Source organism: Pelobates fuscus, chromosome 5 (assembly GCF_036172605.1).
Source record: "Pelobates fuscus isolate aPelFus1 chromosome 5, aPelFus1.pri, whole genome shotgun sequence".
NCBI classification, from domain to species: Eukaryota; Metazoa; Chordata; class Amphibia; order Anura; family Pelobatidae; genus Pelobates; species Pelobates fuscus.
The window spans coordinates 130,950,544-130,965,720 of record NC_086321.1 but is presented as its reverse complement, the minus strand read 5'-3'; the positions used below and the strand labels follow the sequence as shown (position 1 = coordinate 130,965,720).

General features: G+C 40.5%; 1 protein-coding gene across 1 annotated transcript in view; it reads right to left on the bottom strand.

The window, feature by feature from the left end:
- PITPNM2 (phosphatidylinositol transfer protein membrane associated 2) overlaps positions 1 to 15,177 on the bottom strand; it is a 274,134-nt gene that overhangs the window by 103,662 nt on the left and 155,295 nt on the right. The window contains exons 4-5 of the mRNA XM_063454307.1: positions 5,780 to 5,994; positions 4,213 to 4,334 (exon numbers count right to left, since the gene is read on the bottom strand). Of these exons, the coding sequence (XP_063310377.1) occupies positions 4,213 to 4,334; positions 5,780 to 5,994 (337 nt within the window). The remainder of the gene's footprint in view (positions 1 to 4,212; positions 4,335 to 5,779; positions 5,995 to 15,177) is intronic.

The following is a 15,177-nucleotide window of genomic DNA, read 5'->3' as shown; positions in this document are numbered from 1 at the left end:
ACCTAGGACCAAAGGACCTGGGAACACTAGGTGAGATATAGATCTCAATTGTCTGTTAAAAATATCATTTTAATCGGTATACATAGTCATGAACTTACAAAAAAAAGATAATGAAAAAAAAAAAGGTGCTAAAAATAAATCACCCACACTGGAAGGGAGATCTAAGGAGCTCAGGGAGCTATAAGGGGAATTCGTATAGGAGTATACAGCTGTAATCACCAGAACACTCTGTCAGCCAGGAGTATTCCGTGCTGCCTCTAAATAGAGGGTTGGTAGTGGTGATGGTGCCTACACTTTATTAAAAGGGACACCTAACTCCTAGTAAAGACACAGAGCCTACCCATAGTAAACATTGATTGGTAATTGCAGACAAATCTTTCATGCACGCTCCCTATTAAAGGGGTAGAGACAATCAGGTCTCCGTGGTGACTGTGAGAGTACTGCTTTCAACAGTGTTATAAAGTAGCTCATGTGACGTACTAGGTATAATACAATATACTGTCGATACCGTAGAGACACACTCAGTTCGTAACCGCAGAGCAAGCGTCAGTATAATATAATCAATCTTTAAGTGGAAACAAATGTGCCACTCATACAGGTTATACTGAGGAGTGCTTGGTTAGCACAGTGTTCCCAGGTTACCAAAAACAGCAAATGGGTATGATACCACAGGTCCCCAGTATTAGGTAGGCAAGGGGAGTAATCAATTTAAGAGTTTAGGGTTAGTCCAGTACTAAACAGTTCGTACCGATAATGTCTTTGAGTCACTCCGTTAGTGGTAAGCTAGCAAGAAATGAGGAGGCCTATGTGCCGCAAGGGGTTAATGCTGGAGGCTCCTGTAATAATCAATTGCGCTTCAGGATACAAACTCATAACTGGATAACAACTGCACATACCCTCTTTACCCTCGTACGGTACCCCCAACAAGCCCAGTGCTGGCTAGACTATGTACTCAATAGTAACCAGGGTGTCGATAGTCTCACACTGTCTACCTGTCGATAGTCTCACACTGTCTACCTGTCAGATAGTCGGTGAAAATTCAACCAGGATAATCGACAAAAACGTCCCCTGTGAATCACTCCATACAGGCTCCAACTCTTACTTCCCTAACTAAACACCTCAAACATCGTGTAGAAAAAATTAAATTAAAGTACTGTGGTTATAAAAACATTATCTGCCTGTTTTTATAACCACAGTACTTTAATTTAATTTTTTCTACACGATGTTTGAGGTGTTTAGTTAGGGAAGTAAGAGTTGGAGCCTGTATGGAGTGATTCACAGGGGACGTTTTTGTCGATTATCCTGGTTGAATTTTCACCGACTATCTGACAGGTAGACAGTGTGAGACTATCGACAGGTAGACAGTGTGAGACTATCGACACCCTGGTTACTATTGAGTACATAGTCTAGCCAGCACTGGGCTTGTTGGGGGTACCGTACGAGGGTAAAGAGGGTATGTGCAGTTGTTATCCAGTTATGAGTTTGTATCCTGAAGCGCAATTGATTATTACAGGAGCCTCCAGCATTAACCCCTTGCGGCACATAGGCCTCCTCATTTCTTGCTAGCTTACCACTAACGGAGTGACTCAAAGACATTATCGGTACGAACTGTTTAGTACTGGACTAACCCTAAACTCTTAAATTGATTACTCCCCTTGCCTACCTAATACTGGGGACCTGTGGTATCATACCCATTTGCTGTTTTTGGTAACCTGGGAACACTGTGCTAACCAAGCACTCCTCAGTATAACCTGTATGAGTGGCACATTTGTTTCCACTTAAAGATTGATTATATTATACTGACGCTTGCTCTGCGGTTACGAACTGAGTGTGTCTCTACGGTATCGACAGTATATTGTATTATACCTAGTACGTCACATGAGCTACTTTATAACACTGTTGAAAGCAGTACTCTCACAGTCACCACGGAGACCTGATTGTCTCTACCCCTTTAATAGGGAGCGTGCATGAAAGATTTGTCTGCAATTACCAATCAATGTTTACTATGGGTAGGCTCTGTGTCTTTACTAGGAGTTAGGTGTCCCTTTTAATAAAGTGTAGGCACCATCACCACTACCAACCCTCTATTTAGAGGCAGCACGGAATACTCCTGGCTGACAGAGTGTTCTGGTGATTACAGCTGTATACTCCTATACGAATTCCCCTTATAGCTCCCTGAGCTCCTTAGATCTCCCTTCCAGTGTGGGTGATTTATTTTTAGCACCTTTTTATTTTTATTTTTTTCATTATCTTTTTTTTGTAAGTTCATGACTATGTATACCGATTAAAATGATATTTTTAACAGACAATTGAGATCTATATCTCACCTAGTGTTCCCAGGTCCTTTAGTCCTAGGTCTACACTTCTTTTTTCGTGTTCTTATATACTATTAGGGTTATCCCCTATTGAGACAAGATCTCGACACACTGAACCTATCCCCGCAAGGGGTTGTTCTTTATTTCATTAAGTATCTAGTTCAATACATCCAGTCATAAAAAAAAAAAAAAAGAATAAAAAAAATGATGGTTTTAAAAATGAATAAACGTGAGTGATAATGGACTGGCCACATAGCCAGTGTTGCTGTGTTAACACTTCTGGAAATCTCTGCTCTGTGAAACCCCACAGTCTACATTTTAATGTATTTATTTTTGCTTTAGCAACTGCTGTAAACATTACTTGAACTCCATCTTGTTTTATTTAGTTTGAGCATCTGATATTTAAACTGTTTATAAAATGGTGACATTTACTGTGGAACAAAAATCTCCATGAAACCGCCTGCATTCCCTGCTTACGTTGGCAACTTCAAATGGATCAGGACAGTTTTATTTTTAACATGCTTTTTTTTTCTTCCAGAGATTTTTTTCCCCTCATTCATTTTGCTTTTATCTTGTGCCTCCTCTTCACCTGCTCACCCACCAGTACTGCAGCATGAGCTAAAATTAGCTGGCTGAGGTACAGATTATTCTTTCTAGTGTCACCTAAAGAGAGAATAATTCAGAATGCTTCTCCCAAATTGTGCTACTGGGTTCAGCTGGCTACGTCATGCATCTCTTTTATGTCAGCGTGCATTTATTCTTTTCCATGACAACAAGCTTTAGGGACAAGGAATAAGGTTTCTCTTACGACTGCCTGCCTGGGTGCTAATTAGTGTCTATCTGAATGGCGGTTTCAGCGATGAAGATATCTAGCCAATAAAAATGGCTCATTTCCCTAAAGGTCGATAAATGGTCATTAGTTGGTCCCTCTGAGGCCTGGTGCAGCTGCAGATGGCAACAAAAAAAAATAATGCAGCTTGATACTGGAGGCTTTAACAAGAAATCTTTCTTTCTTCAGTATGTCAAGTACATAGTAAAAAATGCATAGGAACATGTTATCAGAATAAGGAAATATTAAACACAAATAGGAAGAGCAAGGCTCAAATAATGTTCAGTGCTTTTACAATTTCAGAAAATGCTGGGACCTTCACAACTAGGTACTGTCAGCATTTAGAGGGGGGAAAAGCAACCCTCTTGTTTTCACGTACATGTATGTTTTAAAAACAATTATACAGTGCTGCAGAATAGGTTGAATATATAAATCTAGTATTATCTAGATAATACTAATAATACTAGATTGAGTGTTGAAGCAACATAGACAATAGTAACAAATATCCCAACATTGGAAGGTATGCATATAGGATGCAACTATAGGGGTGTGGGAGTGATGTAAATTGAAATAGGTGGCGTGGCCTCCCTGGGTACACCAGCTCCAGGTTGATCAGCACTAGGACTGCCCATGTGCTTTATGGGGAGTTTTGGGAGATACTAGTGGGAAAGTTGGGCGATGTAGTTACTTGGTGGCTGCAGGGCTTCCTTGCACAAAGAGAAGGGAATGACTGTAGATCCAATGTGGAACATAACTTCTTATATACATTTCAAGGGTGAAATACAAAAAATAAAAAAGATTGTTCACAAAATCCATATCTTGCACAATAACAAACACTTACATCGAGTTAAGGAAAGAATTACTACATCAATTGCACATCAGATTTAGCCCCAAATAGAATCCCAGCGAGGGGAGCCTGTTTAATGATGGACATTGTATGTTTGCTAAGGAACCACTAGTTTAACTAAATGTAGATTAATAAAATATACATTCCCTGTTATCAATTCATGGTCACTGGCAACAAACAGAGTGAAAGTAGTTGAAAGTAGACGGGATACTGTCTCTTACCAAGCGTTGTCTGTCGTTTTTCTGCAGGAGAAAGATTGAACACGTTGGCATGTTCACCAGAGTCAGATTTATAAAAAGTTTCTATGTCAATGGAAAACTTCTCCACAAAAGGGCAAGTGTATCTGTAGGACAAATAATCACATTGTAAAGAGTCAACCTTCAAACTATTTATCATACCTGTAATCTTTACAATGCTATTTCATGTACTCTCAACCTACATGAAAAAATACCCTTCAGGGGCATGGCTTAAAGGGACACTATAGTCACCAGAACAACTACAGCTTATTGAATTTGTTCTGGTGAGAAGAATCATTACCTTCAGGCTTTTTGCTGTAAACACTGTCTTTTCAGAGAAAAAGCAGTGTTTACATTACAGCCTAGTTATAACTTCACTAACCACTCCTTAGATGGCTGTTAGAGATCCTTCCTGGGTCATGGCTGCCTAAAATGCATCCAAACATTCAGTGTCTCCTCCCTCTGCATGCAGACACTGAACTTTCTCCATAGAGATTCACTGATTCAATTCATCTCTATGAGGAGATGCTGATTGGCCAGGGCTGTGTTTGAATCATGCTGGCTCTGCCCCTGATCTGCCTCCTTGTCAGTCTCAGCCAATCCTATGGGGAAGCATTGTGATTGGATCAGGCCATCACTTCTAATGATGTCAGCAGACTGCTTGTTTTTCTGAGTCTAACAGCATGCAGAGTTACAGCTTCAGGCCTGAACACAGTAAGATTTTGCTATATTTATGGAGGCATGAGGGGCCCAGGGGGGCTAGATGGTGGTGTTAACACTATAGGGTCAGGAATACATGTTTGCGTTCCTGATCCTTTAACAGTCCTACTGTTTGGAGGCACTCACATCAGCGTCTAGATCCTGAGACCCAAGAGATTTATTGTTTTTGTTATCTCATATTAATACACTGGTTCTCTTGTCGACAACAACCCCAGAATTGTTTCATTTTAATTAAGAACTTACGCCCCACCTCCACACACAGCAGTAGCAGAGGTTATCCCATACACATCGCCATTTAATCTGACGTCTAGATCACAAGGTATTGCGTTTTTGAGCAAACTGGGTGCGGATTTCAAACTTGGAGAGATCCCAGTGCTTAATTTCAGGCTCTCTAATAGATCAAATTGTTTTGTGATTCCTTGCAAAACACTCTTTATTGGAGGAGTTCCCCCTTTCTCCACACTTGCTAACCTTAATGTTTAATATTTATTTATTGATTGTGGGTAATTCTGACCCTATGTCAACCACTGTGTAAGAATCTTGCATGGTTTGTTTGTGTAGCATTTATCTTTACCCGGATAGCTACCTTCTTTTGGGCTACAGCCCACTCATTAACGCTCCATAGATAATGTTTCACTTTCCATTATTGTTTCATATGCAGGTACACTGTGAGACTACAGTATTTAAACACTTGTTCATTTTCACAGATGTACATGAACAGTCTACTGATCTACTCCAAAATTAAGCCCTGTGCTCAAGCTCCCACTATTCCTGGATAGCAGCAATGACAACAGTATACATCAGACCGAATATATAGAACCAACCAAGTTACCTGGTTCTTGTGTAGGGATATGCATTCCATGACTCCTCTTCCACCCGCAAGGCAGCTTTGGGAAGTATGGAGCGAAACCAGCTGGGTATGTGCATTCCAATGTGGTAAACCTTGTGTGTGTACTGACCGGTGCCCCCAGGACCATCTGTGTAAGGTCGATTCTCCAGGATCTCCACCCCACTGCCCTCGCCACAAGTCTCCTCTCTGCTCTTTTTCTACAAGAGAAAAAACACAATTATTTTTATTTAATTAATGATACAGGTTGTCAAGGGTTTCACAGAGGCTTCTAGAATTTTGGATGATAAGTGGTACATAAGTACAGTTTATATAAAATTCTCAGTGGAATAAACATTTGCGGCAAGGGAATCATTGTGACAATTTTGCATCTCCTGGGGACTACTCTTATGCAACACAGCGTTTGTTATATGCATCCAGGACCACCAGTGGCTAAAACCAGTATTGTATTATCTATACCATAGATCCATTTGAATTCAGAGTTTAATAGAACCTGGTACCCATTCACTAAGTGGCAACCGAGGTCCTTCAGCAGGTTATATATCTAAAGACACTTGCTCAACTGGCTGCATTTTCTGTTCTTACGTACATAGTATGGTTTTTACTTTTTAGAATTATTTTTTAAATGAATTATCATGCCATAATACCTCTTAAAACAAAGATAAAAAAATAAATAAAATATATAGCATCTCCCCCGCCAAAAGAAAACACTATGATGCTTGCACTGTATGTTTTATGTGTGTGTATTTTTGTATATAAGTTACACATTACAATTTCAGAATACATTATAAAGGGCTTGACCGGTTTAAAAACATAAATCCAACAGCATCAAAGACAAAAACGCTCATGAAAAATATTAATAAAGAGTATTCAAATATCGACAAAACAAGATGTCTTTGTTTATGCACAGCAGTACTTTCTGCGGTGCTTAAATATAGCTTTTAATTGTACTTCATTAAGAATCCAATAGCCTTTTAGAATGATTTATGGGCTTGTCAAGGGTTCTATAAGCAACAATCAAATTGTGTAAAGCTATTTATGATAGTAAGCATTCCAATAAATCTGCAGAATATGATACTATAAGAAAGATAGGAAGAAAAAAAAAAAAACTAATTTCATAGAAAGGTCTCAGAGTTGGATCACATTCATTTTGCTGTGATGGATTGTAAACCGTGACACAGAAGACAACAGCATCGAGGCATCTGGTTTGTGTATTCAGAGAGAATGTATTATACGCTGGGGTTCAGAAAGCAAACTGGGAAAAAGATAGGCACTGTAACAGAACAATAAATGAATGCAGGAAGGGGGCAAATTATGTAAGCAACACGTAGACCACAAAATATACACGACTGTCCAGGATGGACCTTTACTGGCTTCTTAATCGGCTCAAATGTTGATCTGAGATTTTTTTTTTACAAATTTTTAATCTTTTATTTTGTATTGTGCAAAGGATCACAAACTGGCTTGCACTGCCACGACAGCATGAACCATCAAACATTAGGAAACTGTAACATGGAAAGTGAAGGATATTGCACATTTTTTTTGAAAGACATGAAAAGGCAGTTGAGCATGAACATGAGCGTGGGCAGTGACGTTGATTATCAGAAGTGATATAGCACTTTATGAGAGACACCGCAGTTGTTTAGAAAAATAATTAGTTATCATATAAGCTATTCTATGAGGGAAGTCAGACATTGGGTCCTACACTCTGTATCCTAGGACTGTGTCTATTGACTGAGAAAAGTTATACCACTGGGTAAGTAAAGCGAAGTATGACTAAGGCTCCAGTGGAGTACGCGTTCTGGTATAACAGCAGTGACATAGGACCCCACAGGGCATTCTAGCAGTTTCCCCTCGGGGACTAGGAGTAACAGGTGGGAGTTTATCTCTTGGGAATCTTGCGCCTGATAAGTGATTCACTCCCTGCCAAATTAGTGAAAAGAGATTTGCAGAGTGGTTCCCGCAGGAAGGGGGGGAGGAGAGGAGGACGACAGAAAGAGAGTGGAGGTGCCCGATGGGTATTCTCTAGTGGGCCACAGGTATAAACCAAATCTGAGGAGTGTGAGCGGACCAGTATTTTTCGATCTCGATAGCTAAAATGGGGTGGCTAACCAGTGGAGACAACGAGGCTGGTAGTGTGAAACTTTAAGTAAAACATTGCTAGACGTTAATATACAATATTGCTAAACATTAATATAAAAATAACAGGTAAATTAGTAGTCAGTCTTGCATGGTGGTGGGATACGAGATCCTCCAAGCGGGTAAGTTGTCTCACCCAGTCAGTGACGTTCTTCCTGTTGGCACTCTGGCCGGCAACGCACACAGAGCCAAGTCCGCTATGGTTGCAGGATTTATGTGGAGCAGGGTCTTTCCCGTCACATTCAGGGGGTCCATGAGGCTAAGAGTTTGCAGGCATGCTTCCAGTTCTTGAGGGCTCCGTGCTCCAAATGTAGTTTCTTCATGTGTGACCCATCTGTATGGAATGTTCTTGGCAAGTAAGTGCTGGAGCGGTGGCTGAAAAATTTTCCGCCAGGAAAGAGTGCTTTTCGTCAGGTCCGGAAAGACTAGTAGCGTGGCTCCCTCAAAGGATAGAGGGGTTTTCCCCCTTATTGCGGCTGTGAAGGAGTTCTTATCTCGGAGGTTCTGGAAGCGGAGGATGAGATCTGCCGGTGCAGACGGTGGTGCCTGTGCAGGCTTGGGCAGACGGAACATCCCATCTATCTTTATGGCTTTGGCCTGCTTGGGCGGTAGCATGGCTTCAAACAGGCTTCTAATAAAGTGGGGTAAGTCGTGGAGACCTACGGTCTCCGGTCTTCCTCTGACCTTTAAGTTGTATCGTCATCTCTTGTGTGTTTACTCGATTTTCAGTGGCTATTTGCCTGAATTGGAGGTCTGCCAGTGTTTGTTCCACCGTTGTGATTCTGGTGTCGTGGTGGCTGGAGGTGGCTTCAAGTTGTGTAACCTTAGACAGTGCGCCTTCAATGGCGTTCTTGTAGTAGGCCAGGTTTGCGGCCACGTCCTTGCGCAGATCTGCTAACATAGATTTAAGCAGGTCCACTGTCACCGGGTTTGCAGTCGTTAGGGGCTTGACAGCGCTCTCTGTTGGCAGGTCATACGAGGCTTCTTCAGAGGAGTAAGATAGATCATCCCTCAGCGCCATCTTGACCAATACGGCTTGCTGTGAGCTCCTCAGCAAGTCTCCAATATCCCTGTTAGGCCACTTGTCAGCTCGGGACTTTTTAGTTTTCCGGCCCATTGTCCTCCCTTGCATTGGGTGCAAAGTGTAGGGTTGTTTTTTTTTTAGCGTAAATGACGATTTTTGATCGGTTTTGGTTGATTAGGGCTCGGAGCTCAGAGAGATGCGTCAGCTCTGTTCCTCAGTTGGCTCTGCCGATGATCTGAGATTTAAAGAAGAATGGCCCTTTTTATAATTAAGGGAGCATTTAATTGCAAGGTAAAGGGACACTACGCACCTAAATCACTCCATGTTAATAAAGTGAATTTAGGACAAAGATATTGGCCTAACAGTGCAGTTGGCACTCATATGACAACTGCTGCATTACATTGCTGATTTTTATAGGATCGGGTTGTACTTGGGGACTGTGAAGATAATGGTTAGGATTGAAAGATAGAGGTTTCCTGTACTCAAGATGCGGTATGTATCTCAGATGTGCCTTTTCCACATGTTTGGACACAAGCAGGAAAATCCCAGCATAAACTGTGAACACTTGTTATTACAAAACCATGTTCAAAGATTCAATGATGACAAAAAAAACAAACAAAAACAAACCTTGCATCTAACTGGACAAATAGGTTTCCTTCCAGATGGTGAGAGCCTACGAGTAATCACATAAAGGACAAGTCCCTCTGGTTGGGAAGGATTTACTTCATTTGTGAAGACTTGTGATCTCACGCCATCCGGTTACAATTATGTATATAGCACCTACATATTCCACACTGCAGTACAATAGGTAAAACAAGACACTATTTGGAAAAAAAACGAATTTGATGTAAAAGAACAGTAGGGTAAGAGGACTCTGCCCATACAAGCTTACAATCTAAAAATGGTAGAATATATATATTGAGGTTAAAGTAGGAAGGGAAAGTGAGGTAATCAAATGGCAGTATGGGAGGAGGTGGAGGGGAGAGAGCACAGCGGAAAGGGTATAGCAGAGTTAGGCTATGAGGAATAAGGAGTTAAGAGGTGAGCAGCTGATTTTAAGAATTTGATTTGAAGGACTGCAGAGACTGGTAGAGTTGAATGTTGTGCAGGAGGGAATACCATAAGAGAAAAAAAAATAATATTTCAGGTAAAGTGTCTTTTGGAATATCCAGCAAAGATCAGTGGCCCCTACATATAATGGCTGCACAGGGGGACATTATTATTCATATAGCACCAACAAATGCTGCAGCGCTGTACAATGAGACATACTATACAACAAGCAGAAACACTGACCTTCTGTACATTAATTGCATACAGCACATTCACAGCTTTTCTTGGTTAGTAAAGCAGTCTGGTTTTTAATTTAGCCATTTATATGATGTTCCGCACAATATTTTTTCTTTATTTTCTGCACAATAAGTACTTAGAGTGACTCACTGTGTTTTTATCGATGCTAATGATAAACGGCTCCAGTCGCATGCTCTTTATTGGGTAATATATATTGGCTTTTGACACTGTTCTTGCTAAAATATGCTTTCGGGAGCTCAGTTGTACTAATTGAAAAGGGTATCACATCTGAACTGCGCTAGTGGATGATATCTCAAAACAAATGAGTTGTTTGTTAGCAGATAAAATGGACGACAATACCGGTAGCATCAGAACAAAAATATAAAATAGATGGAAATAATGCTGGGTAATCATTTCTGCAAAAATATATACTAAAAATACACAAACTATAAATATAAACATTGCATATATCCCACATTCCCAACATTTTTAAATGGACAAATAGGGACACTTTAATCTATGGGTGTGAATGGGGATGTGGCTAGGGTTGGTTGGGCTGTTCTGAGATACAGTATATAGTTGACTTGCTAGTAACACTTTATGTAGCTTAAATGTAATTTAAAACAAGAACAATGTGTCTTATTTACACATTTATTGTAGTTTTTAAGGGACAATATATGCACCAGAAAAACTAGTTTATTGCATGTGTTCTGGTGAGTAAAATCATTTCCTTCAGGCCTTTTGCTGTAAACACTGTCTTTTCAGAGAAAATGCAGTGTTTATATTACAGCTTAGTGAGAACTCCACTGGCCACTCCTTAAAAGGCTGCTAGAGGTGCTTCCTTAAGCAGTCCTGCCTAATGTGCAGCACTACCGTGTCTCCACCCTCTGCATGCAGACACTGAACTTTCCTTATAGAGATGCATTTATTCAATTAATCTCTATGAGCAGATGATGATTGGCCAGGGCTGTGTTTGAATTGTGATGGCTCTGCCCCGATCTGCCTCCTTCACAGTGTCAATCCTATGGGGAAGCATTGTGATTGGCTCAGGCCACCACTTGTGATGTTGTCAGCAGAAAGAGACAGGCCAGAGCCAGAAGCTCCAGACTTGACTACAAGTAAGATTTTACTATATTTAGGGAGGCATGAGGGGCCAGATGGTGGTTTTAACACTTGAGGGTCAGGAATACATGTTTGTGTTTCTGACCCTATAGTGTTCCTTTAAGACACATTATTGTGAGTATTACTGCTGTAGAGCTCTATTATACACTCAGACACACCAAAAATGGAGCTCCTAGAAAAGAGGGGATTAAGACAATGTTGCCCTAATTACATTATACCCATCCTGTTTAAATGTCATTAGGTCTGGCACCCCTCCACCCACCCATATAGTGATATTGCTTCCAAATTAGGATGAGCTGGTAAAAGAAACAGTAAGAATAATGATGAGTGGAAAATCAACTTTGTACGCTGAATTGCATGTGCAAAATTACTTTCCCCCTCCACATATTAATATGCCGACCAAGCAGCCAAGTAATAAATACATCCTGAGTCAAATGCTCAGGTTTAGCAATGAGAGAGATAATTATATTCCCCTTTCTAATGTGGATTGTACTCATTTACTTCAACTACCTTTATAAATAAATAAAATAAAAATGTATATACTCTGTCAGGTACAATAAAAATTAAAGGACCACTATAGTCACCCAGACCACTTCAGCTCCATGAAGTGGTCTCGGTGCCAGGTCCCCCAGGTTTTAACTCTTCAGATGTAAACATAGCAGTGCTATGTTTACATTGCAGGGTTAATCCAGCCTCTAGTGGCTGTCTTCCTGACAGCCGCTAGAGGCGCTTCCCCGACGCTCAATGCGAAAATCGCATTGAGCGCGCAGAACATCCATAGGAAAGCATTGAGAAATGCTTTCCTATGGGCGTTTTTAATGTGCGCGAGGCTCTGGCTGCGCATGCGCATTTGGCTCCACTCAGGAGCTGACGTTGGAAGGGGAGGAGAGGTCACCAGCAGCGAGGGAGCCCAGCGCTGGATAAAGGTAAGTGGCTGAAAGGGGTTTAACCCCTTCAGCCCCGCGGGAGGGGGGCGACCTGAGGATTATATAGTGTCAGGAAAACAAGATTGTTTTCCTGACACTATAGTGGTCCTTTAAACACATTTTATTTGGAATTCTAAGAAAGTTTGGAAACTAGGTATAGAATCTATCATTTGATACACATTAATTCAAGTTGAATGAGTTGAAATTCACGATCTAAGCTCATTTGGGACTCAGAACTCCTGAAAAACAGCTGATGTGATTTTACATATTTTAATACATCTAATTAAATAAAAGCATGACTTTAAAGTGGATTAGTGTTTACGCAACTAAATATTTTTTTGGGGGGTAAAGACAACTCAGTGCTATCAGCCACACTGATAAGGTAAAGAAGAAAACACATTAGTAAGATTCACATAGACCAGCTGTAGAAGAAAAGATGCACATCTGACAGACACATAGATGGAATTATCCGATATTGTCCAGAGAGATAGGTCCTGTTTCCTTGATCATTCACTAAATGTGTTGCAGCAGGAGCTGGTACAATGTCAGATTTCTTGACAAGATATTAACATTGTATACAATACAAATACAAGATATTTTAATGTTCATATCCACATGATACCAAGCCATCTGCTTCGCTAACACCTTAACCCCTTAAGGACCAAACTTCTGGAATAAAAGGGAATCATGACATGTCACACATGCCATGTGTCCTTAAGGGGTTAAAGGGACACTATAGGCATCCAGACCACTTCATCTCATTGAAGTGGTGTGGGTGCAGTGTCCTTGTCCCCCTAAGTCCTGCAATGTAAATCATTGCAGTTTTAGAGAAACTGCAATGTTTACATTGCAGCAGTAAGACAGCTTCTAGTGACTGTCAATCAGACAGGCACCAGAGGCACTTCCTGCTTGCTATATAACTTTTGGTCCCCCAACGGACCCTGGACATCCTCATGTTTTGCATGAGGACACCCATCATCAGTAAAATTCCCATAGGAAAGCATTAAAGAAATGTTTCCCTATGGGGAAGGCCTAATGAGCTTGTGATGGGAGAGAGCGCATTGGCTCCCTCCCATTGGATGACATCAGAGGAGGCGGAGCACTGACCCAGCGCCAAGGGAGAGATTAGCGCTAGGGTGAGTACACAAAAGTTTTGTTTTATCCCTTTCAATGCCATGGTGGAGAGAGGGGGGTAAGGAATAGTGTAATGAATACAACTTTGTATTCCTTACACTATAGCATTTCAGTTATTACTTTTAGCGAAAACAAAAATAAAGCTCATCCTTTGGTAAATAAATAGAAACTTAACAGACAGATTAATACATTCAACATTAATACTCAAGAATGAGTTTCTGAGTTTCCATGAATTAGATTCATATCATTGGCATGGTTGATGAGTCACTGTGTTGTGCCATGAAAATATATCAATACATGCTCATCATGGATGTACTGCTCATGTCTGAAACAGAAAAGGTATGGGGGGTAGTTCGACCAGAGGAAAACAGTGGAACAACAGTAAGGTAGGCTGCATACTAATCCTGAGAACAGCTGCCAATTTATCAGTGGTTTATAAAATATTTATAATGTTTTAAATAAAAGAAAAAGAAAACAAGATGGTAATAATAATGAATGTTGGCTCTAGAATAATCATTTATTGGCTCCTTAGAATAAAGCAAGCCGTGCATTTTATTCCTTAAAATATTGAAATGGAAAAAAATTGGGGTACAAAAATAATAGAACAGCACTACAAAGATACACAAGGTTGTTTAGTAAAGTGAGAATTGTAGGGAATTCAAAGTAAATTATAGCCAAACCGTAAAAATTCTCCAAGTCAAATGCCTCCAGTACAGCTACTTTGACATTCAATTTGACATTCATTTTGAGTTCCCGACAAATCTCTCTTTAGTAAACCAACCTAGATAGGTTTTATTTTCATTCCTGTTTCCCCCCCTCTTTTCTAGTGTTTAGATTGAAAGAGCATGCAGCTATATGTCGATCATGTAGCCATCTGTATTGTTCCAATACACCAATAATGAACGCTTCCCATTGTAGACAGTTGCAAAATCCACTGCTACTTTAAGAAGGATGTTTGTGTGTGTATTTGCACCATGGAATTCATTCATTCTTGATCTTTTCCCCCCGCAGAGCAAACACACATTAAAGAAGCATCCATTTACATGTTGGGAGAAAGTAGTTATCTTAGAGAGTAATTAACCACTTAGGACAGAATGTTCAATAATATAACTGCAGGTACTAATGATCAGAATCGACTTATGTGGAGATCCCGGCAACAAATATTTTTAAATACCGGAATCTAAAATGATACTTTTCATTTGGAGAGTATAATCGATACAGACACCATTAGAGCTCCCATCAACGGCAAAATTCTATTTCATAGTGTTCAAGCATTGTTCCATCGGCACACTTTGCCATCTCACCACGATTACATTAACTTTCACAGCCCCTGCTCTACCCAACATAAAGGAACACTGTAGCGTTAGAAATACAAATGTGTATTCCTAACATAGTTCCATGGTAGCTGTTTAGGTAACCAGCACCCACCTACAGGGAGGCAATACACATTTTGGAGGAAAAATAAAGCAGTTTTAGTTGCCCTTTCTCCCATGCAGCGCCTGTTCTACCTTTTTGGCAGAGATCAGCTGATCCAAACATTTCTCCTAGAAAAGCATTGAGAGGCTAAGGTGCATGCACGGGAAAATGCTATGGTGTACCAATCAGATTATTTCTCTGATACCAGCTGATAGGCATTGATTTTAGCTACAGGTCTAAAACGGTTGTGTGGGGAATGGCACTATAACTCACCACAGATATTAGCCACCCACAAAACTCTACTCCAGCTCTAGTTCAAAAATCCAGCCTGATTT